The sequence below is a fragment of the Drosophila mojavensis genome, unplaced genomic scaffold (assembly GCF_018153725.1).
Source record: "Drosophila mojavensis isolate 15081-1352.22 unplaced genomic scaffold, ASM1815372v1 contig_80, whole genome shotgun sequence".
NCBI lineage: Eukaryota > Metazoa > Arthropoda > Insecta > Diptera > Drosophilidae > Drosophila > Drosophila mojavensis.
Genome location: NW_025318906.1, coordinates 6,469,205 through 6,493,573, shown reverse-complemented (window position 1 = coordinate 6,493,573; position 24,369 = coordinate 6,469,205). Strand labels below are relative to the sequence as shown.

Below are 24,369 nucleotides of genomic sequence, written 5' to 3'. Positions count from 1 at the left end.
GCTCTTCCCTCGTTCGTTCTGCAGCTCCTGCGGCGTCTTCTTCTTGCTTCATTGTTTGGCAAATTGAAAATGCATTTTTTATTTTTGTGGTCCGGCACCAAGAAAAATTTTAATTTTAGTCAGAGTTGCTGTTTCTATGCACACTCAAGGAGTAAAATAGAGTTTATAGGTTTTATAAGAGGTAAATCTTGACATCTGTGAATTCTAATGCCCAGAGCAAGTCGAAATCAAGACTGTATATGAAAATAGAAAAGTCCCAATAAGAATTCCTTCATGAATTATGCTATAGTCTATACTCTCCATGCTCTAAGCTCTACCCTTGAGAGCATGGCAAAGGAAATATTCTCCAGAGAAGCCTATTTGTATATTTATTTTTTATGGCTTGCCAAATTGATAATCATCGATGGAAATATTTTTATTTTTATGCCACGAGCAAGCATCTTGCAGTCAGCTACATCCGACTGCAACATTCTCGGTTGCCCTCGTTACTCTTCTCTGTGCTAGGCTGTGGCAGCGCATCAATTACACGCTTATAACAACCAAGCAATATATTATGGAATCAAAGTCATAAAATTCATTTGGCAACGACTCTGGCGCCGTGTCCGTGCAGCCCATTAATTGTGAGCAATGCCCTCTTCAGACCAAACAAAAAAAATTGGTTCCCAAATTAGAGACGAGACTTGTGCTGAAAAACCTCTATCTGTTATAAAGGTGAAATTTGAAATGAATTTTAAGCCTCAAAGCGGGCATTGTAGCGTTGTGAGTTGTTTCATTCCGAAATTCCTTTAATTTAAATCGAAGCAAACGATACTCGAGGTGTTTTATAAGCGTTTGCTTATTCCACTTTGTTTAAAGATGTCGAGAAATATTTCAAACAGTTGTAAAGAACAGTTATATTATTTACGATATAAATAAACTATCGAAAATTCAAATTTAAATCATCTTCAAACTCACTGAGCAGCAGCTATCGCACATGAATTGTTTATATTGCACTTATCGATACTTGCAAGCTATCAAACATCGTTAAAATTCAAATGCTGCCTATCGTCACATTTTCGCATCACTAAAGCTCTCGCATTCAATTGCTGATCTCAGCAACTATCGCAACCATTCGCACATAACTAAAGCGCGCGCTTATTGATATCCCAGCACGAGTTGTTTATGCGCCATCTCTAGGCGCAAAATGTGCGGCACCTGCGTTGGCTTGTTTACACTAGGCGAGAGTGGAAGAGAGAGAGAGAGAGAGCGAGTGTGGCCGTAGACAAAATTTATAACACATAAAAGTTGATTTTAGCACTTTACGCTTCTGCACATTATGTGGCCCATGGACATGGACACTGCTGTCTCAAATTACAGGTGATTATATGAATTTTAGTGCCTACGACATGCCGTTAGCAAGCAGCAGGTAGGCGAGCGGGCAGGCGGGCGGGCGACGAGCAGGCCAACTCGACAAATTGCAGCCCTTTTTGACCAAGTGCCTGCGAATGTGCGGCTTCCTTCCGGCATAGAGTGGCTTAATAGCAGGGGCGTGGCATACACCCATCACACACACACACACACATACACACCGTCGAGTGGTGCGTGCGTGAATTCTCAACGTGAAGCTTAACGTAAATATATACACGTATTTATTTGCTCGGCGATTTTTATGAATAGCCACAGAAATGGCCAAGCATAAAAAAGCGGAAATGGAAGTGGAATTGGTTTAGAGGAATTGCTCATAAATATATTTATGTGAATGCAATTGCAACCAGCTCCGATTTGTAATGCTAAACCGAAATTGAATATTGATATATGCGCTCTCTTTCTCCCTCTCTCTCTCTCTGACGCTCACTATCTCTCTTTTTGCAGGCGCCAAGCACATCAGTTAGCCAAATCGCTACCGTCTCACATTTGGTGGCTTTGGCCAATCAGCAGCACAAGCAACTGAAACCCACTGAAGCTGTTGAGCCACGCGTGCAGGAGGAGGAGCAGCTGGAGGAACAGCAGCAAGAACATCAGCTAAATGTGGTTGAAGCAACCGCAACCACAACAGCAGCAGCAGCAGCTGAAGCTGGAGAGGCAACAGCAGCAGCAGCGGCAGCAGCAGCAACAACACCAACTGGCAAAGCCAATGGCAACGGCGGTGTGGAGGTGCTTGAGGATCCGCAGCTGCAACAGCAGTTGGAACAAATGCAACAGCTGCAAAAAACAAGCAAATCCGTCGGCGGTGGTGGTGGCGGTGGAGGTGGTGCCAGCACATCAAATGCCACAACAATTACATCGATATCAGCGCTATCGCCACAGACACCAACGACGCCAGCAGCTGGCCCAATGACAACAAAGACCAGCACGCTAACCAGCTGCAACCAGGCGCATCCGTTATGCAGCTCCGCAAACGCCTCGGGTGCGGTAACACCCGAGCCGCGCACCAAACAGCTGCACCTGCAGCTGCATCAGCAACCAAATCCAAGTCCCAATTCATCCACTCAACACTCACAGCAGCAGCAGCCGGCACAGCAATTGTCCAGCATCGCGAATCCCATGCAAAAGGTGAACAAACGCAAGGAGACGCTGGAGGCGAAGCGTGAAAGGAAAGCGGCCAAAACCTTGGCCATTATAACGGGCGCCTTCGTTGTCTGCTGGCTGCCCTTCTTTGTGATGGCGTTGACGCTGCCCCTCTGCGCCGCCTGCCAGATCAGCGACAGCGTCGCCTCGCTCTTCCTGTGGCTGGGCTACTTCAACTCGACGCTGAATCCGGTAAACATTTATTATGCAAACATAGAATATATATATATAAATAAGAATTATAAATCAGTGTGAACTTTTCCAAATTTCTTTGTTATACATGAATCTGGAACTAGGTTAGCTTTATCACAACAGATTTTTGAGATCAAACTAAAAGTGCAATGAATATTTCTGTTTAAATATCTTAAGGTATTGCTAATCTCCTCTGCAACTTCTATAACAAGTTTAAAGAACTGTTTCATTGTTTACAAGGCATCGTTTATAGAGCTTACTGAATATTCCTTAAGAATAATCCTTGAGCTCTGCAAAATCGTTCTCTCTGTATACCCATCACTCACGCTCTCTCTATCTCCTTCTCCCTCGACTATGATTATCTGAATTTGGTATATTTTGGAGCATATCTCAATCATTCATCCATTCGCTTGTAGATTATAATGAGATTGTTATATATGATAGTTAAACTATATTCCCTTTTTGCCTCTTTTAGGGCAGTTGGCAGCACATACGACTTTATCGATATATATCGAATAACTAATCACTTTTAAACCCAGAATAACGAATTCGAGAAGGATCTTAGACATATGTACATACTTGTATAACAGACAGAAATATGCGTGTTTGTATATAATAATCCATATGCATATATTCTTACATAAGAGCAGGAGCTAAGCCGATAATAACTACATATATCATTAGTCCGTCTGTATGAACCGTTAACCTCAGCAATAGTATATAATCCGGTAAAACTCAGCCCAGATGCCCAACGGCACTGAGGACAGTATTCATTTCATAAGCGAAACGGCATTTCAATTCCCTCTATGAAACCAAAGAAAGTCTCGCTCATAATATCTTCGATTCTCTCAAAGAATTGATCACATATATTTGTATTCACATATATAAATGTGCATAAATCTCGATAGCTGACTAACGTCCGTATTTCTCAAAGTTCCATTCGAGATTGTCCAGGGGGCAGACGGGACGCGTCTTCAGCCAATGCGAGATGCAATGGAAGTGAAAGGCATGATTGCACGAGCCCCAGGCGACGGTGCACTCGGAGCCGCTGTTGGTCGACTGATTCGCCTGGCATTGAATGCACGGATCCATAATGTGATTGCGACAAATGGCACAGTTATCGACGACTATATCCCAGGACCAGAGAGCAACGCCATTCCATTTCTTGACATTGAAACGTTTGCGATCCATGCTGTTGCCGTTCCCATTGCCGCTGCCGTTGTCCTTTCCGTTTCCACTTCCACTGCCATTCCCCTTGCCCTTGTCGTCGTTTTTCTTGCCGTTGCCGCTGCCATCGCCATCGCCGCCGGCTGCGGCTGCGCTGGTCGTTGGCCCCTCGTTATGGTTGGCGCTCATTTTCGATGTCTTTCTGTCTAATTGGGCAATAATTATTATGTCTGTATTAGGCGAAGTTTCACATAAAACTGAATTTCACTTACTCCCTTTTTTTTACAATCTACTAAACTATTTTACGTGCTCACACGGCGCTTTTGACAATTAGAATGGGCCGTTGGGAAGTTGACAGCGTTGCCACCTAAGTTTTTTTGTCATGGATTACTTGTATTTCATTTCGATATTTATCGATAGTAAGGTTGGACTTTTTAAAGTATATTCTCTTCAGTTACTTTGGCATTAAAGGAGCAGAGCTTGACAGTGCTACAAAATTAGCCATTTTTGCACAGCAAATGAAAACATACATATGTATGTACTACATATACAGTAGAATCCGGTTGTAACGACGAAAATTGTGGTCCCCAGACAAACTCATTTAAGTAAACATATATAGCTATAGCGTCCTCTGAATAGAACGACGGTCCCTTCAACTGTATTTATAGTAGCTAATTGCTTTGCATTATGAACTCAACTTCCTATTCCTATTCCTATTTTCTATACCAAACATTTTTCCTTTTTTTCTTAAACCAAGTTTAATTTAAGAAAATTTCATACAAAAATTGAATTTAACTAATAAAAAACATACTCCTTTCTCTCCCTCTCTCACTCTCCCTCTCTCTATCTATCTCTCTCTCTGCCTCTCCCTCTCTCTCTCTCTCTCTCTCTGTTTTCACAGGTCATCTACACGATATTCAGTCCTGAGTTCCGACAGGCCTTCAAGCGCATCTTGTTTGGCGGTCATCGACCAGTGCATTATCGCAGCGGGAAGCTCTAGATAGTGCATGCGAAGAGGCGAAGGTATGTACATTCAATATTATGAAAATAATCGAGATATATAAACATACATATGGGTATGTACATAAATAAAAAAAAAAGACGTGAAAACATATCCAAAGAAATTGAAAACGATTGCAATTCTATCCAAACAGAAGCTCTGGCAGTTATTTTTCTTTAATATATTTTTTTCAATTTCGCTTTGCACCAGTTTCAATTTGCAATGTGCTGCAATATTCCGTTATTGATATGGCTTAAGCAGTTGTTGCTGCGGCTGCTGTTGCAGTTGCTGTTGCTGTTTTAGAGAGTGTTTTGAATTTGGCTGTCAACGTATAGTGTCTTTGCTTTGGGCGCCCAATTTCACCAAATACTCGACACAAGCTGGCCATGGCCAACACGCACACACTCAGACACTCTCTCTATCTCTCTCTCTCTCTCTTTCTCTCTCCCACACACCCTCACCCACTCTCACACGCTTTGCTGCCCGCTTGCCATGGCAGTTGAAACAATTTGTTAGCCTTGAAGGCAAAGTTTCTCGCATCTCTCGACTCATTTCTCAAATTTCCAAAACTGTGAAAAAGTTTTATCCGTCGACTTTATCGGCGCTGTCATCTGCATGCGAGCTGCGTTTTAAATCAGCTCTGGACAGGATAACGTATAATGCGCCAAAAGGGTCATTCCAATTATGGCAACACAATGCGTGCGTTTTTATCTGGAAAAAGGCTTAAAAAAATGGCTAAAATTAGAATTAACAAAATAAAAGCTTTAGCATAATGAGCTCTCGACGGGTTAGCACGACTAAAACATACCTCGTAGGAAGCCTTATAAGAGACGGATAAACGTGTAGACAGAGAGACACAAAGACAGACAAGCAGTGTCTAATCCTTCTGCTCAACACGCCCCGCCACCTGTTACATAATGTTGAACAAAACTAATATGCCCTCAATTACCCTAAATTTGCATTTGCAAATTTCAGCAGTCGCAGCCGACAACAGCAAAATCTGAAAGAAACTTTAATTAAGTGAAATTAATTTTGGCAATTTACATTTGAATAAGTTTCTTCCGTATTTAAAAACTATTTTGCAGGCGTTTCTGCTAAGCAGGCGAAAGGATTTGCCTCTTCGTTAAAAATGTATTTAAAAGGCCACAGAAAGCAGCTAAAGAAGATGAACAAAAGGCAGCGGAAGATGATGAAGAAGAAGAAGACGAACACCAGCACTCACTACATGCATGTATACCAAAAGTAAAGCATTAGCAGTAGATATAAGAAATGGAGATTATAAATGTATTAAAAATAAATGTATTAAAATATATATTGTAAATGGGTTAAGACAAATGTAAATAAGTTGAGCGAACACTATAAAATAATTAAATATAAATATTGAAATAATTTAGAAAAAGCAAAGAATGACAAGAAACTGTTGAAACTCTTTTTAAACTAATTTGGAAAATGTTGATATTTCTTTATTGTAAAAAACAACTTAAGGCAATTAATTTTAAAACAGTTTCGGGTTTTTTTATATATAAGTTTGGGGTTTCATTTTAGAAATTCTATTCTGTGAACTTGGTTTAAAGTAACGTTCCAATTTTCGTCATGGAAACTAATTCCTAAAACTAATTTTTTAGGATATTTCCGAAACACATTTTGAACATGATTTTTGTACATTGCATTTTTAGAATTTTTGGAAAATTATTTTTTTTTCAACTGTTTTTAGAAACGGGTCTGTGTTTAAAGCTTGTTTTTTGGGGGAATAGTTTCTATAGCAGCTTTTCTGGAAAATGGAAATGGAAGAACTGTTTTAGAATCTATTGTGGAAACTATATTCTCTTGACAACTGTACCATATTCTCTGCAGAATTTTGAAGCTGTACGAACTATGTAATCAAAATACCAAAAAATACAAAAGTAATAATTAGTTATAAGCTTTAGCAACTAAAATAAAACTAAATACTAGCGAAATTTACTTCCAAATACAAATAGAAAGAAAGAAAAATACTTTTCAAAAGATATAATGAAATATTGAATGTATGTAAACTATTTAGAGACGTAAGATCAGTTACTAGATCATATAGTTTGGGTATGGGAGCATAGCAAATGGACTTTTTTGGAATCGTTATAACTGAACCATACAGCATATATATAAACATATATATCTAAGATATAGCGATCTTTAAGTGTGTATAAAATCAGCTAGAAAATAAGTGCAAAACATTTGTTGACTATTCATGGGCAATTAGCGTAAGGCCCAAATGTATAATTAAAAATATAAATAAATCAATATTAAATATTAAAAACTTTAAATTTAAATGTAGATTTAAAATTGTTTAAATGCAATTTAAATCAATTGTTAAAGCAAATTCTAGTTACACCTAATAAATATCTATATATATAAATAAATAAAAAATTGTTGTACTATTAAAAGTTAAGCAAAAAAGTTGGTAAAAAAAAATATATAAATAAAAAAATATGTCAAGGATTTCTTTGAATATAAAGCATATTAAAAATACAGACAAAATAAATTTAAGGGCGCAAGAAAATTTATTGTAAAGAAAATAACTAAAAAGACGAAGAAGAAGACGATGCAGAAACCACGTGTATTATTGAAAAGCAAAAACTACTTTCGGGAAAAATGGGTAAAACGTAATTAGCAAAAATTTAAATATAAAAACAAAAACTTCAAATATATAGCAAAAAAAAAGGGAAAACCCTCTTAAAGTAAGCAAACAATATCAGAATTGAAATCAAATCGTTTTAATACCCTAAAAACTATTGAAAAATAAACCTATTTAAATGTGAAAAAAAAAATCAAAAAACTTCAACTAGATTTTTAAGAAACTACAGCTCTATCTATGTCTAAATCTAGATATCAAAAATAAATAAGAAGAAGGCAGTAAATACCTATTCAACCGTAAATAATAACAAAAGAAAACGCTTTTGATTTGCTCTATATCACACAATAATTCATCACACAAAACACTGATTAAATTTTATTTTTTACTTTACGTAAATTTCTTAATTTTTAAAAAGAAAACAAATTGGCGCGCATTTAGTAAGAATTATTGCCTGATATACAAAGCAAACAAAAAGATGACGCAACTTAAATCAAATGCTATGCTATAAAATTACTGTACATTTCATTGGCTGCAAATTACAAATAAAAACTAAATTGAACTTTCAAGCAAAACTCTTTTAATTTTCAAATTAACGGAAATGCCAGCTGAGACGCAAACCAAAATGCAGAGAGACCTTTTTAGTGAGAAGCCAGTTTAGCATATTTCAGGCTAGATTTAGCCTCTCAGTCTCACAGTTTATCTTACCGAATAGCTCTCTGTCTGTGTGCCTAATTACAAAGAATCATTTATATTGTCTACATGTGTGCAGCAGAATTAATTTGGTATTTATATTGCAATAAAACGAAGCTAAAATGCTTGTAGCAGCAGACTCTGTTCCCATTGGTCAATTGAAACTCTACTGAGAGCCAGTGCTGCCAGTTTAACCTATTTCAGGCTAGATCTAGCCTCGCCGTCTCACTTTATATCTCACAGTCTTTCTTACCGAATAGCTCTCTGTCTGTGTGCCTAATTACAGAGAGTCATTGTCTACATGTGTGCAGCAGAACTCATTTGGTATTTATATTGCAGTAAAACGAAGCTACAATGCTTGCAGCAGCAGAGACTGTTCCCATTGGTCAATTGAAACTCTACTGAGAGCGACTTTGTGTTTGTGTTTGTGTGATAGTCGCCCTATATAAAGGGCAGCAGCTGAAGCATTTCTTCAGTCGCCCAGAACTATTGGGGGTCAATTAAACAGTGCAGTATAGGCTAGCCCATATACAAACCATTTTGTATAGCAACACTTTTGTGTACAATACAAGCGCTTCATCAGACACCAGCAAAAATGTATGGCAACATTTTAGGGTAAGTTCGAAACTTTAGCTCAGACACGAACCGAAATGGATAAAATAAGTTGCAATAATTTTAGTGACAAGTCTTAGCTGATGCGCAACTCAATAATTTATAGCAACATTTGTAGACCTTTTCATTTATGCCCTGCGCAAAAATGAGCTCACTTGAAGTTGGCTACGCGCACATTTCTACTCACGTCAAGTTGGCTGCGCGAGCAATGTAACCTAAAGTTGGCTGCGCGCACAATATTCATTGCTCATTTGAACTTGACAGAGAAGCACAGCTGATTTCATATGAAGCGGCGCGAATTTATACGAGAAGCAGGAAAATATTTTTATCTGTCAATTTTAATTTTTTTTTTTTCGTGATTATTTTATAAGTTTTCATAAAGCATGTTGAATTTGAATTGTGTTATATGCGCGGAGCTTTTTACGCCATCCGATGAAGTCTACGTTACCTCCTGTGGGCATATGTTTCACCACACTTGCCTCATGCAATGGCTCGAACGGTAAGCGAAAGTTGCAAACGGAAATATAAAACATATAATTGAAATTGAAAAAATATACAGCTCAAAAACTTGTCCACAATGCCGCAACAAATGCACAACTCGCAATATATTGCGTGTGTATTTCAATGTAGCCAATTTAGATACCAGTCGCATCGATGTGGGCTCGCTGCAGGAGCAATTGGACAATGCTAATTTGGCCATTCAATTGAAGGACAGGGAACAAAAAAAAACTGAACAACGTTTGAGGGAGCTAAAGGACATTCAAAAGAAGTGCTTGTAAGTTGATTGTGAATAAACTTAATACATATATCGTAAGTTAATCTCATTTCCGATTTAAAGAAAAACTATAAGTGGCTTGGAGGCCAAGGTGAGGAGCGATGAATTTACCATTACCAGCTATGTAGAGCAGTTGAGAATGCTTAAAAACGAAGTATTGATCATTGACGCCGTGCGCAAGGAGAACAATATGTTGAAGGAAAACATCAACTTATTTGAAAGCGTTGCAGCTATGTTAACAGCAACCGCTTCCGATACTGAAAATTTGCTGAGTAACGAGTCGAATCCTCGAGTCTTAGCCAGTTGGGTTTCGACACTGAAGCGCGAGCTGCGCCAATGCGAATCCAAGAAGGTAGAATTGCGCAATGTGATCAAAACTGTACAGGCTGATCTACGCCGTGAGCTGGACTCGAAACGGTAAAGTAAAATCAGATCCTATATATCCTACGTGTATAGTATTTGTTACGTGTATAGTGTTTGTTACTAAGTATAGTATTTGTTATTGTTGTTAAACTATATGCAGTATATCATACTGTATTCTATATACGGTATACTAATAGTTTACTCTTTTTGCCACTTCCAGTCAGCTGGAAGAGCAAGTCTCACAGCTAGAGAGCGATTTGTATCGTACACAACAGAAGGTATGACTAAAGAGAGATCACCTTAGAAATTTATATATTTTATATATATGTATATTTATCTTATCAACAGCTTAAGACCAATAAGACTACGCCAATAGATTTGGATGCTTTGAATAATTCCTTAGGCCTTAACACTAACCTTATAGCAATAAAGCAAGAGGACAGGCGCAACACTATCTCACCAACAACTGTATGTATCGGAATGTGCCATTGAATATACATATATATAATAGTATACCTTTACAGAAAGAGAACATCAAGCGCATTGAGGAGTCAACCTCACCCTACTTGAATATCAAATCGAGCAGCGTTGGCATTTCCCATTTGCTCAAACCTCCCGAGCTGAGCATGACCAAAATCTCGCCGATCAAGAGTGGATCAGGCATTAGCATGGCTTCGCATGGCGTCATACGTAAGACTCACAGTGATCTTAGCGAAAAGGTGGCTATTCCAAATGTATTCAAATGTAATGTTCTAGTACAAATCCTTTATTGCTCTTTCTGCTGCAGTATTCGATATTCAAGAAACCTCGCCTCTTGCTGACCGGCACCTCCAGCTCGTCGGCTGCAATGGGGTCAAATTTCGCATACAATGGCATGGGCGGTTCGGAGAAGATAGATCCATTTTTGCAGCGTGATGAGGAGGAGAACGAACAGCAGAACTTGCCAACGCCTAAACCATCAACAATTAATTCACGCTTGAAGGCGGGCTCGCTGCGTAACTTCAAGTTAACTAAATGAAAATAGTTATAATAGCCAGAAGAAAAACAAGACTGCAACAACTTTCAAATAGCAATAATTTATAGATGAATCTAATGTTAGCTCAGATTATTGTGCGGTTGCATTTTTAAGTATGTATGTGCTTAAAATGTAGCTAGCAATGAATTATATAAAAATATCAAATATATATATGTCCTTGTTTGTTTTTTTTTTTTTTATATTATGCGGCAATTTTCTTTTCCGCCGTGCCGGTCCACTCTTCGCGCAACTGCACATTGCAGCCAAGATCTCGCAGCGCAGCCTTGATATCCTGCGCCACCGACGGATGCTCCACCATGGCCGCATTGAGCAAATCCTCAACGCCAAACGATAGCCAAGTATCGCATTGATCGCGTGAACGGGACACCATATTGCGTATGGCCCAAGCACCATTGCGTTGGAGTATCTTATTCTTGGGATGTTGACGCAGTGCCTCCACAATAATCTCAGCAATGCCCGTTTCGAAGAAGGCCTCGCTGTGCTCCTTGACGCGCAACGTAAGCGTCGTGATGCAAGCTAAGGCAGCCGTGAGAATGTTCTCGTTTGTCTGATGCGTCTCAATGAGTTGTTTGATGATCGGTGCCACGCCTTGCTGCACAATGTGCGCCTTTACAGCATCATGGCCGGCGAGGGCACGTAGGAGTTTCAATGCCTCGCGATTTAGACGCTCCTCATTCAGATTATTACGCATTATATCGAAGATAATCTTCAGACCGCCGGCATCGTCGATGACCGTGCACAGCTCCTGTCGCACTGTCAGCGTGCCAAGGGTGAGCATCAAATCGGCCAGAACATTGACATCCTCATAGGCGGGCAACAACTCCACGAGTTCGAGCAACAATTCGTTCGCTATCTGCCGCGCATGCTCGTGGGCACAGCCAAACTCCACACGGATATCATCGTCCAGCACGAGGAATCTCAGCACTGCGGTCAACTCCCTTAGCAGTCGAGGATTGGCCTTTACCAGCAGCGGCTTCAATGCCTGGACGGCATTGCTAGCCATAATACTCTGTCGATTCATTTCGTGCATAATACACGCCTTTTGTAGCCATTGCAGCGTGAGGCATGCCACTTCCAATTGATTCTCCAGCGCTAGCAGTTGAAGGACCACACCCATCGCCTTAGGATCATATAAATCGGGCTGTTTGTGCGTTAAACTATTTACGGCCTGCAAGCATTTGTACAGCAATTCTGTTTCCAATGGCTCCACGGCCAGCGTTTGCTCCAGCAGTTGGACAAGTGCATCGTGTGCACCAAGTTTTCCTGCGAGCACGCGGTGGGCGAGCGACTTCTTACATTCCTGATCCAAAATGGCGAGAAGTTCCGTAAGTTGTGCTTTGTCTTCGTTTTTTTCGTTGATGTGATTCTGAATTTTGGCCACCGTTTCATTGATAACTGGCTTACCCGTATCAGGATTTATAGCCAAGTCTTTTATAATGTTAACGAGGTTAATGCCCTACAACAAAACCAAAATAAAGACAATCTAATTGATTGATGACGCATACAATTTACCCACTTGTGCTTCAAATTGCTTTATTGTCTCCTCCTTGGCCTCGGAGGGACTCATTGCGAATTCGACCACATTTTCCTGGACAACATCGTCGAATGTCTCTTGAGAAATTATTTTAGACATGTTTAACTATTAGATATCCACTCCAAATGCTGCAGCTGTTGATTTATCAGCAACCTTTTTGTGCTTTGTTCCGCAACAACTCCCACACACAAAACCAGCGAGTGAGCGAGTTTCTTTGTTTTCAATTCCAGTTGCAGTTGAAACTGGCTGTTTAAATGCTTAATATACAACTAATACCGTTGGTTATAAAAAAATATACAAATAAATAAATCAGACTTGATTTGTGTACAATAAATTGTTTAACTTTTTGTAAAATGCGCAACTGCAACTCAGCTGTTGGCCTGCACTCAGGGCTGCAAAACTAATCGATGGAATTTTAGAGCCACAAATTTTAAAGATTCAGTTCCGAAAATGGCTTAAATTTTGTCAAAAGCCTACTAATTAAAAAATTGTTTTTAATACTTTTTAAAATATAACAAAACTATTTTTTAAATTAGTATCGATATTCGATAGAAGTTATTTCGTGCACAAACTTTTCGAGTCTATCGATATGTATATATCGTCAGAGTATCAACAATCCCAGCTAGCGGCAGGGTCACGGCACGAAAATAGTTAATATTTACCTTTTTTAAATTTAAGTAGGCGTCATTTAATTAGTACAAGTTTTACTTTTTATACAATACGAATAATGGGTTTTGTTCTATCGAAATTTCGGGTAAGTGTGCCAATTTCTAATTGCGTATACCAATAGGCGAATGATGCCAAAGCGCCGACCTATAGATATGTATATACTATGTATGCAAAACAGATTTACATACGTACGCATTTCTAATTATAGAAGGAAAAATCTACAACCGCTGTTCTGGAAGGTCTGCAATTGCAGATACAAGATCTAGAGAAATATGTGATCAATACGCAGGAGCAGAAGAGACGTTTCGTAAGCAACTTTGTTGGCTTCACAATTGGCGCATATATCGTGGGCTTTGCGCTATGGTATTTCTTCTATTTCCCGCCAACAATGCAAGAGCGCATCATGTATTTGGTGCCGCTGCTATTGTTTCCATTACTGTGAGTAATCCAATCAAGCCCAAACCAGACGTTCGATGATCTCATTTCAAAACAACAGCAGTTGCTCATTATATTTCGTTTTGTAATTATATTTCAGCATCGTCTTTCTACGTCAAATGTTTACGTGGTATTTTCAGCGAAAGCTCAACAAAAATGGCGATAAGCTGGCGCAGCTCAAGCAGAAGAAGACAAAGATATTAGAGCAGGTCATGGACAAAGAGACATACAAAGTAACTATAATTCTTACGATAGTTACCAATTATGATAATCGATATCTACATGCATGTATGTGTGTATTTGTTTTGGGTTAGGTGGCCGTGCAACTACTGGAACGCTTTGGCGATAAGCAACAAAGTCGCATCAGTGGCTTGCTTTCTAGCAGCACATCTCGCGCCAATCAGAGTAGCAACTCCTTAAATCGCTCCATCAGCTCCTCGCTACAGCGTACACCACAACCTGTAGCTGGAGCTGCAGCGGCAGCAGCAGCACAGCGCAACATGTTAACACCATACACCGGTGTCTATCGAAATATGAATAACAACAATGTAAATACAAGTGTAATGGCTCCGCAAATGGCACTGAATACAACACCGCAGGCGCGCAGCACGCAGTTGCTACGCAGGCGCACGCCATTTCCCGTTGTCGATGAAAGTTCACGCAGCGCATTGGATCGCTTTGTGGATTTCATTGTGGGCGACAGTCCACAGAATCGCTTTGGCATGATATGCAAGGAGTGCCACCGACATAATGGTAATGCTGCAATATACAACGAAATTATATTTGTATATATAAATTGCTATTGTTTTAGGCATGCTGCCGATGGAGGAATATGAATATACAACATTTCATTGCGCGTTTTGTGGAGTGCTTAATCCCGCTCGTAAGGAGCGTCCTGTGGCACCACGCCTTTCGCTAAACGCCACGCAATCGCAAACGCCAGCTCTAATAAATAATGGAAGTTCTGATAGTGATTCATCAGACGATGAAGACGAAGACTCTGGTGAATAATATATATAATGCAATATGCGCGCTCTATCACCTAATAACTATTGTTTTCTTTCCAGAGGAAGATAATAAGCATTTAGCGCGTCGGGCGCTGCATGACGAATTGCCATCGACTGATACTGATGCCGATATGAATATGGAAGTGGATGAAGCTGACGCCGAGGCTGATGCCGAACCCGCCCCATCGACTGCAACAAAAACGGAGGAGACTGAAAGTGCGGCCAGCCAGACTGAAACTGAAGCTAAGGCCAATTGAAATTTTCAACTCTCAAGAGTGCGCCATGAACAGGTTTAGGCTTCGCAGAGCGTTAGCTTCAAATAAATGCAACTTATAAATATATAAATAAACATATTGCTTAGAGTTAATAATTAATTATTACAAATAACACACATTGTTGGTAAGCAAATCTAGCTTAGAATCTTTGTTCACTTTAGTCAGTGCCCCCCCTCACTAGTTTAATCTGCAAACAAGAATTACTTGAAATACAAAATTGTAAATTGAATACAACGAAACAAAAAAAAAAAAACAACAAAATAATTACTTAAGTATGCAAATTGTATGCAAATTCGCTTTCTTTTAAACGCCACACCTTAATGCAAACGCCCCGTTAAGTGCTAAAGGAAATTGATAATTAAAAGACAAAAAATATACCAAAGGCAGGCGACAGCTAATGGCTATAATAATTCGCAGTGTGACAAAAAAGGCGAGCACGATAGTTGAGACACTCTCACACACACACACATACATTTATATCTGACAGGCGACAGGCTATACAATGCCAGTGTGACAAAAAAGGCAAACACGATAGTTGAGTTATCAAAGGCAAGAACAAACACACACACACATACGCAGAGCGTAGTCCACTCAGTTGTATATGTGTGCATATGTGAGTGCATTATGCGAACGGTCAACAATTTCAATTTCGCTGGCTTTTATTTTTTCCGGGCCATTGATCAAGGCTAACGAGAACAGCTTGCTCCACCACCACCGCCAGCAGCACCACCAGCAATAGCCACCTACAAGTGGAGCAGCCGCGCCCGCGCACATTCCTAGCCAATGGCTGGCTATCAAGCTGACTGGCTGACTGGCTGGCGGCAGTTGCAAACACAAATTATAAGAATTAAACTAAATCTGTTACAAACGTTGCCAGCAATTGGACACATGCAGCAACAAACTGTTGCAGCTTCATGCATAAGTGTGAGTGTGTGTGTGTTTTTCTTATTAGCTCATAATTTGTGTGACAGCGCATTTTTTCGCCTCGTTATCTTACGTTGTCCTTCTCCCTCACTCTTGAGTGCTGCCCACCAGTGAACTCTGACGTCCACGCTCTATCTCTCTCGCTCCCGCTCAGCCAGGAAGTCGAAGTGCGTGCGTTACGTTTCTCGTTTATTTGGCATTGGCATCAAGCTACATTGCGTACGGCCCACAGCTTGGACAACGCGTTTTTTTTTAGAGGTGACAATTGCGGTGCAACCACATTTGTATGTGTGTATTAGCGGACCAAAAACCTGCTTCAACTAGGGTTGGGCAATTAAAAAATTCTGATAGGAAATAAAATTGCGTTGATCAAGCTAGACTTTTAATCGAAATTTTATATACTATAGAAAAATTAGGAATTTAAGTAAAAAAAAAAAAAAAAATGTATACATTGAGCGATACTTAAAATATTACCTAATTCGAATAATAATCGATATAATAATCAAACTAATTATTTTTCAAAACTAAAATATTATTTATTTTTGTATAAAAACAGATGCCTATTTAACTGCAAGTCTCTATACTATATTATGCCTTCTTAATATCTATCTCTCATACTATCATTAGATTCGAATTTAAAAGCTTTTTGCAGTTCTTCTCAGCTCTTTTTGGCAACAATTTTAAAATGCTTGAAGATTAGTGAAATATTTGAGCAAATTTCAAAACAAAATTTGGTAAAAAAAAGATTTAAAAAATACAAATAAAAATATCTTAATCTTTTGTAGCGCAACCCTAGCCTAGAATCTCAGAGCCTGCTGCAATTCTATGTGGCAAAGTAAAGCAAAGCATTGAAACGAGTGCAAGTTCGCTGCACCGAAAACTCGTTTGCAAGCGCCTTCCGGGCGAGTGTGTGGACAAATGTAAATATGTATAGTTGATTTATATATCAATATGTGTATATATTTGTATCAGGAGCTTAGCGCGTTGGCGAAGGTGTCGGTGCTTGGCGGCACGACTGGGAGAAACCTGCGGCACAAATAAAGTGATTCACGAACAGATTCCGAACGTGTGGCATGTGGCATGGGCATGTGTGGCAAGGGTTGAGAAGCTTGGCCAAAAATAAACAGCGAAACGCCAACGCGCCAAGTGGAGCAGGCCAACAAAACAGACGCCATAAGAGACAATCTTTAGAATGCGAACGGGGCTTAGTTCATTGCTATTGCTAATGACGGCTGTAACTTGATATAAACATATATATCGGCTATATATGTACGTATGTATACATATACAGATATAGACATGTGCATAGGTGTTGGTGTCTGTCGATTTATTTGTTCGCTCGCTCAACAAAGACTCTAATAATAATCTGTGTGGCCAATCAAGCAAAATATGCGCGAGATCAGTCAACAACAACAACAACAATAGTTGCAACCACACCAAATCTTAGCCAATGAAAGTGAAACCGAGCCCCGAGTCTCGATTCTAGCCGGCATAGCCGAGAGAGCCAAGTCTCTGCTCAGCCGCTCGTTCGGGCCTATAAAAGCTAGTTGACGGCTGTGTTTGTCCCACAGTGCAGCGCTGACCACAAGTCCAATTGGAAGTTTAATTATATTCAATTTTATAGTCCAATTGGCAACAAGGATTAATACTACCTACCCCCAACATGTTCTTCAAGCTGGTAAGTTAAAGTTGGCCGGAATTGCTCAACAGTCTTACAGCTGCTCTGATGCTCCTTTGCAGCTCTTCGTCTCCTGCGTGGGTGTGGCGTTGGCCAAGCCACAGCTTCAGCCCGCTGCCCAGTATCCGGCTGGTGTCAATCCACAGGACTGCCCCAATTTCCCGCTCTGTGATAATGCGCGCCTGCACAATCCCCAGTCGCAGTGGCAGCAACCGCAGCCCCAGTGGCAGCCGCAGCCCCAGTGGCAGCCACAGCCTCAGCCCCAATGGCAGCCACAGCCCCAGTGGCAGCAGCCGCAACCTCAGTGGCAGCCACAGCCCAGCTGGAACCCTGCACCCGCACCAGCGCCCGGCGGTGGAGACAAATACCCAGCTGGCATCAATCCACAAACCTGCCCCAACTATCCCTACTGCGATGTGAATGCCGGCCATGCTGCAGCGCCTGTTGCCGCACCACCATTGCCCGGCTGGACGGAGCGTCTGTATCCCGCTGGCGTGTCGCCACAGCAGTGCCCCAACTTCCCCTACTGCCACTAAGAGCAGCAACCGCATCTTTTCCGCCTCTACATACTCTCTTCCTCTCTATAACTGTGCGATCCTCTCCTCATTTAGCTTCCTTCTAGTTCTCAACTTTTGAAATGCTTGTTCTTGTTGGCATCAAATAAAAAACTGAAAACAAAACATGTTGGTCACATAAAAAACTAAAGTGTACTCATTCTTATTATTGGAATATATATTTAAGTGAACTCTCTTTTGCAGCATTGTGTAAAGCCCAATCGGATATTCAACAGAATTTTTGTGGCTATCTAAAATTCTATTAACAAAAAAAAAAAAAAAAAAAAAAAAAAAAAAATGACCCGCAAAAGGAATTCAGGGGTCTTTTTGTTGAACTAAAAATATGATCTAAATATAAGTATATATATATATAGAAAACAATTCTTAAATAAAATTATAAATATTATAAATATATTTATAAAATTATAAATATTAGAAATATATTAAAATTTTTTTTTTTAGTATGTTTTATAAAATATATTTCGCAATTTTTGTTATTTTAATACCATTTTTAATCATAATTCGTAAACAATATAATTTATATAATAATAATATAATATTATAATAACTTTAAGACAAATTATTCATATATAAATATTTCATTACCTACATTTTGTACCAATATCTAATTTAAATTTATATATATAATACAGTAGTAGTCTTTTATTTTTTTTATTATTATTTTTTTTTTAATATTATTTATTTGTTATTATTATTATATAAATATATATATATTTTTTAATGTCCTACAAATCGAAATTTTAATTTTTGAAAATTATAGAGTTAAAGAAATTGTCGAATATTGACTTTACATTGATATATATGAAACCTGCCAATTGCTTTAACAGGTCTAATTGGATTTCTTGTATGTTACATAATGAGTCTTTGAATTTTGTTCCATTGTATTGCTGTCTATAATTCGCTATTCTATTTGATTTATGGTTTAGTCTGTATTTCATTGATCTATGGTTGCATATACATATATAATGTATTGTATTGGACTTAACCGGATTTTTGTATGTCATACCATATGAACTCTTAAAATTTTTGGATATTGAGTTCAATCTGAAGTTCTCTATTCCAACTTGATTTGTGGCCATGGTAATTTCTTGATGTATATAAATAAATAAATGTGTATACAATCGAATTCTAATAAAAATTGCCCCAATTCATTTAAAATTGCCATCTAATTGGAATGGAGAGTGCACACAATCGAAGTCAGTTTTGCTCGATTCCAATTTGATTTATGTCCCACTCTTTAGTTGCTATCATTAAGTTCAAGTAAATACTCGTTTTGAAAAGTTGAATACAATCTTTGTCATAAGCCACGCCTCGCTGTCTGTCCCCCTCTTAGAGCAATAGATCACCATTTAACGTAGCCACAGACACTGCGGAGGCTGATGTAATTGAAGCTCACGATAAATGCCAAATGAAATATGTTTAGATTTTTTTTGCTATTTCCCTTTTTACACGTGTTAAGCATAAGTGTGAAGTTTATACATAAACATATATATATATATATATATACATTTTTTAATATACACAATAATTTAAATATATAATATTAATTTTACTTGCTGATTATGCAAAGCAATAAATATAAAAATATTTTAATCGAAATAGTCTTGAGTCTATGATATTGATAAGCCTAGAGCTCAGTAGAAGTCCTTGGTCCGAATCCCTTCATAAGATTTTTGTAAACAATTTAACAAATTATTAAGTTTGAAATGCATTAAAATTTTTATACAAAAAAATATTACAATATCTTGATTTTTTAATTAGTAGTCCTTAAATCTCACTTAGACATCTAGTAAAATGCTTTTTCTAAATATTAAAAAAAGAAAAATACATTTTATTATACGACCTTCTGAACCTTAGAGCCCCCTACTCTTATAATTGGTAAATCAATTAAATTAATTACAAAAATTAGTCCTTGGCTCTCAAATTACAATTACACAAAATTTAGTAAATTTTGTTTTGTCATAAAAGCGTTAACCGAAAAAAAACCTTGTGTCATGTACTAAGAATGTGCCACGCCCACGCCCACGTGCCGCCCAGCAATGGAGCTATCAGCTTACAAGCGAGCCAGCTGGCGAGCGAGCGATTCCAGTTCCGTGCTTGGAACAAGGAATTGGACAGGTGATCAGCACAGCTCGATTGCTTGGGCAGCAACCTGGGTTGACGCTGTTGCCGCTGCTGTTGTTGTTGTTGTTGTTGTTGTTGTTGCTGGTTGACCCCGAGTTGGATTTTGTGAAAGTCGTTCTTGCAAAACGGCAGCGGCGGCGGCAGTGGCGGCGGCCACATCAAGCGACCAGCCAACTGGCCAACTGGCCAAGGTCAAGTGCAACTGCAAATTAAAACTAGAGTCGAGCACACACTTACATAACCCAAAAAAACCGAAAAACAAAACTAATTAAAAAGAAAAACGAGAAGCACATTTCCAGTTTACAATCGACAAAAATCTCACTTTTATTTACAATCATTAAATTAAAATGTTTAATGCGTTTGTCTTTTCACTAAATTGTACAGATATTTACAAAGCCGGCGGTAGCTCTCTCGCTCTTTCTATCTCTATGCCTATCTCTGTTGCTCTACCAGCCATGGGAGAGGGAGGATGACCAGCCCTTATGGAAGTCATGATGATAGTCGTGATGATCCTCGTGCACATGCACGGGCACGATCTCCTCGTGGTGCACATGGTGCACGGGCACCTCCTTAATGACAGGCACGTGCACCTCCTTGTAGATGGGCACATGCTTCACCACAGGCACGGCGATCTTCTGGACATGATGATGATGCACCGTGTGCACCTTGTAGGGCACATGGATTGTATGATGTTCACTGGTGGGATTTGAATTGAGAGAGGATAAGAATTATTATGAGAAAAGGCAGTAAAATTTTAAATTGGATATGGATGCGGATAAAACTAAGTGGTTGTATGAAATGACAGCTTAATTGGATTATCCAAAATTCGTATGAGCTAAGAAATGAAATTGGATAGTTACGGATAAAACTAAAGACTAATAATGAGCTTCAATAGCAGGGATACGGATAAGAATTTTACTGGAGAAGATCCAAAAGAATCATGTGAACAAGGATTCTAGCATCCTTTACTATGAAAGGCTAATATGGACTGACTAGGATGACTATACGGATAAGATATAAATTCACATAAAATTCTATTGGAATATAAATACTAATCAGAGCTAATGAATCCTAATGTGAAGTAAGAATTGCTATGCAAATCCAAATGGGAAAGTGAATAAAAGTGAAAATGTAAATGTCTAAGCTAATGATATGCTTGGAGGGAAGGCGTGGAAGGTGAAGGCGGGGAGATCGATTGGTGCATTGTCCAATTGGCACTCAATGTTATTAGCTAATCAGCTAATGGCTGGCAGTCGTCTCGACTTGTTTGAGCGGCCCGCTCTGTTGGCAAGTTGCTTGAACTTGGCTCGGACGTGGAGTTCCGAGAGAGTTCGTAGCAGTCGCCGCATAGTCGATGCTCGGAATTTTTAATTGATTCAATGCAATTATGTGCGCATTATAATTCGCAGGCCAGCAAATGCCAAGCGTCGCCTCGAAAATTCCTCAGCGTTGCGACCAGGTTCACTGTCTGCCAATTGAACTCGATAACAATAACAGCAACAGTATCTCACTATATATACATATGTGTATGGCTCGGAGTGTTAGCTTAGCTCTATTTATATTGTGTGATTGCTTCATTTGGATTCAATTACATTCATAATTCATAGCATTGAAAAAGCCATACAAGAGATCAAGCCGATCATAAGCAAAATCGATTAAAAATCAAACTTCGATTGCACAACAACACGGAAAAACGTTAGATGGTAGCTGGTTTAATGGCAAACGTTTTATATTGATTGTTATACGTAATGTTAGCTAAGCGGTTTATGGCTAAGAGTTTTATGGTTCACTTACTGTTTGCCAAAGAAACCGGGACTCGGCGCGCAGTAGGCCACAGCGAAGATCGCAGCAAAGATCTGAAAAGGTTAACAAGAGTTTAGAAAATAAGTAATATATTGATTGATATACTGAATATTTATTTTTACATCACAATTACTATAAATTTTTATTCGAGAACTACTAAAAACATAACATAAAAACCAAAATAGTTTTCAAATCTAATTATTTTATATCTTGATGTCTGATATTATGTTTTGGATATTTATAGAAAGAATTGAAACTTCACTTGTTTTATGAAAAAATTAAAAAAAAAATGGTAAAGTTATTGCTTTATTTATAATTATCAATTTCGAGTTGAAATCAGAATTTCATATATAAATGATTCTACAATAAATATATAAACCAAGGAAGAAATTTTAATGAATTGCCAATTACAAACTATCTCCTTAGATTTCATATTTTCTATAAGAACTTCTGGATATTTACAAAATGGAACTTTACCTTAAACAAATTTTTTTTTACAAATAAAAATATAAATTGAGAATTTATATTTAAAAGTAGAATTCGATAAAGAAATCATAAATGTTTACCTTTTAAAACCCTTTAAAGATTGTTAGAAGAACAGGGTATCTAATAGCTCTGATAGCTTTTGCGATATTTGTTAAAGACTTCTATCAATTCTTATGTTTCCTCAACTTCAGTTAACAGATTAATTTTAAGGTATTGCCCAAAACGTTACGCCCTAATGTATTTTAGGGTGAAAGGGTTTCGTTTAACCCACAAATATTACGTATATAAACAATGGTACGTTATTTATTTGTTGCTCAACTTTAAATTGGGCAGTTGGGCAAATTTTCAATTAAGGCCAAATCAATAAATGAACTAAAAATAATATTTTGACTAAAAAAAAGTAAAGTAATTGCTGCATTTTTTTTTTTTTAAGTGAAGGGCAAAACGTTTAACAACCAAACCAAAATTTGTTGATGGATTTTAGTAATTAAATAAATGGAGATCGATCTATGAATGAATTTAAAGAAATATACTCATATATAAAAATATATGTGGCATTTCACTTAATTTTGAAAAAATCCAGAAAAATAGTTATTTAGTTTTATATTAGCAGAATTATTTCTTTAGGCTTTAAAATTAATATTTTGAATAAAATTAAATTTTTTTGTTTTTTCTTTTTTGGTGTATTTATACGCTAAAACTTTGTTTTTAAATTTTTTAATTTTTTATTTTTTTGTTAGTTAAAATTTCGATTAAGCATTTTAGTTTTTTGTTAGCAAATTTTTGGATTTATATCGAGGCACAATTTGTTAGTTAAGAGAGACCAACTCAGTTTCATATAAAACGTTTGTTATATAACTTTGGAATGTATTTTATTCCTGTTAGAGCGCTGCACTATTATATAATATTTATATATTTTTCACACGCGAATCCTTGTTTTGTTTAAAGTTTCTTTTTTACTATATAAACACTCTCCTCTTATGTTTTGGGCACACTTACAAAGACTTTAAGAGCGCTCATATTTGGATATCTGTTGCTGTTAGCTTAGTTTTGCGAACTCGACTCTGATTTTGTGGTTTATGGCCGCTGCGTTTGCCAATGTCTGCCAATGACTGATAACCAATGGCCAATTGCTCATCCGTTTTATACACAATTGCGGGCGCTAACAGTGGACGTCGCAGCGACGACAGCAACAGCAACAGCAACAGCAGCAGCACGAGTCTTAGCAGTCGCAGCGGCGACAACAGCAACAGCAATCAATGTAAAACATACGTGACGCACAGCAGCAAAAGCAACAACAACAACAACAGCAGCAACAGTCGTGGCTACAGTCAGCAATAGCAGCAACAGCAACAAAGCAACAACAAGCGCAGCAATAGCTGCAATAGCAACTATAACAGATATCACAACAGTTATTACAACAGCAACAATTGTCGCAGCTCATACAACAGCACAAGCAGCAGCGATAGCAACAACTACAGGAGCAGCAGCAGCAGCAACAATTGTCGCAGCAACAACATCAGGAATAGCAGCTACAGCAGCGACCGCAACAACAACAACAAAAGCTACATACGCTTTTAAGTGCTTTATGAGTTGCTTAACCAAGAGGTCTGCCCACTAGTCAACAACAACAACAACACTCTGGGGCAACTGTTGGCTATGTTTGCTGCAGCAAAAGCACGCATCAGTTGCTGCTGCTGCTGCTGCTGCTGCTGCTGCTAAAATGAAATCACATTTAAAATAATGAAGATGTTGTCGTTGTTGTAGCGATTGTTGTTGTCTCTAGCTTGACATGTACAATCGAACTTTGACAGGGCAAATTTGTGTGCAGATTTTTAGTGTTTGCTTTGTCTGTAAGACACTAAA

At 38.4% G+C, this 24,369-nt stretch overlaps 7 protein-coding genes across 8 annotated transcripts in view; 4 read left to right on the top strand and 3 right to left on the bottom strand.

Annotated features, from left to right (window-relative positions):
* LOC6578951 (5-hydroxytryptamine receptor 2A) overlaps nucleotides 1–6,218 on the top strand; it is an 88,176-nt gene extending 81,958 nt beyond the window's left edge. For both annotated transcript variants that reach the window (XM_015163386.3, XM_002004812.4), the window contains exons 9-11: nucleotides 1,852–2,739; nucleotides 4,808–4,929; nucleotides 5,992–6,218. In XM_015163386.3, coding sequence (XP_015018872.1) covers nucleotides 1,852–2,739; nucleotides 4,808–4,906 — 987 coding nt within the window. In that variant the 3' untranslated portion in view covers nucleotides 4,907–4,929; nucleotides 5,992–6,218. The remainder of the gene's footprint in view (nucleotides 1–1,851; nucleotides 2,740–4,807; nucleotides 4,930–5,991) is intronic.
* Nucleotides 3,571–4,289, bottom strand: LOC6578952 (E3 ubiquitin-protein ligase RBX1). Its single transcript, XM_002004813.4, has 2 exons — nucleotides 4,179–4,289; nucleotides 3,571–4,112 (listed from the first exon to the last, which is right to left on the bottom strand). Exon 2 carries the CDS (start codon nucleotides 4,093–4,095, stop codon nucleotides 3,652–3,654), a length of 444 nt encoding a protein of 147 aa, XP_002004849.1. The 5' UTR covers nucleotides 4,096–4,112; nucleotides 4,179–4,289; the 3' UTR covers nucleotides 3,571–3,651.
* Nucleotides 6,219–9,060: 2,842 nt separating the features above from the next.
* LOC6578950 (E3 ubiquitin-protein ligase TRAIP) lies at nucleotides 9,061–11,141 on the top strand. The gene is made up of 7 exons (XM_002004811.4): nucleotides 9,061–9,318; nucleotides 9,379–9,594; nucleotides 9,658–10,011; nucleotides 10,178–10,235; nucleotides 10,306–10,425; nucleotides 10,482–10,676; nucleotides 10,745–11,141. Exons 1-7 carry the CDS (start codon nucleotides 9,203–9,205, stop codon nucleotides 10,973–10,975), a joined length of 1,290 nt encoding a protein of 429 aa, XP_002004847.1. The 5' UTR covers nucleotides 9,061–9,202; the 3' UTR covers nucleotides 10,976–11,141.
* Nucleotides 11,018–13,009, bottom strand: LOC6578949 (armadillo repeat-containing protein 6 homolog). The gene is made up of 2 exons (XM_002004810.4): nucleotides 12,510–13,009; nucleotides 11,018–12,449 (listed from the first exon to the last, which is right to left on the bottom strand). Exons 1-2 carry the CDS (start codon nucleotides 12,624–12,626, stop codon nucleotides 11,175–11,177), a joined length of 1,392 nt encoding a protein of 463 aa, XP_002004846.1. The 5' UTR covers nucleotides 12,627–13,009; the 3' UTR covers nucleotides 11,018–11,174.
* A 110-nt stretch (nucleotides 13,010–13,119) lies between these two features.
* LOC6578948 (endoplasmic reticulum junction formation protein lunapark-A) lies at nucleotides 13,120–15,000 on the top strand. The gene is made up of 6 exons (XM_002004809.4): nucleotides 13,120–13,281; nucleotides 13,405–13,634; nucleotides 13,732–13,864; nucleotides 13,946–14,384; nucleotides 14,443–14,634; nucleotides 14,699–15,000. The coding sequence occupies exons 1-6, from the start codon at nucleotides 13,255–13,257 to the stop codon at nucleotides 14,893–14,895; spliced, it is 1,218 nt and encodes a 405-aa protein (XP_002004845.1). The 5' UTR covers nucleotides 13,120–13,254; the 3' UTR covers nucleotides 14,896–15,000.
* Nucleotides 15,001–17,391: 2,391 nt separating this feature from the next.
* LOC6578947 (cuticle protein 1) lies at nucleotides 17,392–18,220 on the top strand. The gene is made up of 2 exons (XM_002004808.4): nucleotides 17,392–17,515; nucleotides 17,578–18,220. Exons 1-2 carry the CDS (start codon nucleotides 17,501–17,503, stop codon nucleotides 18,049–18,051), a joined length of 489 nt encoding a protein of 162 aa, XP_002004844.1. The 5' UTR covers nucleotides 17,392–17,500; the 3' UTR covers nucleotides 18,052–18,220.
* Nucleotides 18,221–20,506: 2,286 nt separating this feature from the next.
* On the bottom strand, nucleotides 20,507–23,633 carry LOC6578946 (uncharacterized histidine-rich protein DDB_G0274557). Its single transcript, XM_002004807.4, has 3 exons — nucleotides 23,503–23,633; nucleotides 22,009–22,070; nucleotides 20,507–20,910 (listed from the first exon to the last, which is right to left on the bottom strand). The coding sequence occupies exons 1-3, from the start codon at nucleotides 23,521–23,523 to the stop codon at nucleotides 20,661–20,663; spliced, it is 333 nt and encodes a 110-aa protein (XP_002004843.1). The 5' UTR covers nucleotides 23,524–23,633; the 3' UTR covers nucleotides 20,507–20,660.
* Between the last annotated feature and the right edge of the window lie 736 nt (nucleotides 23,634–24,369).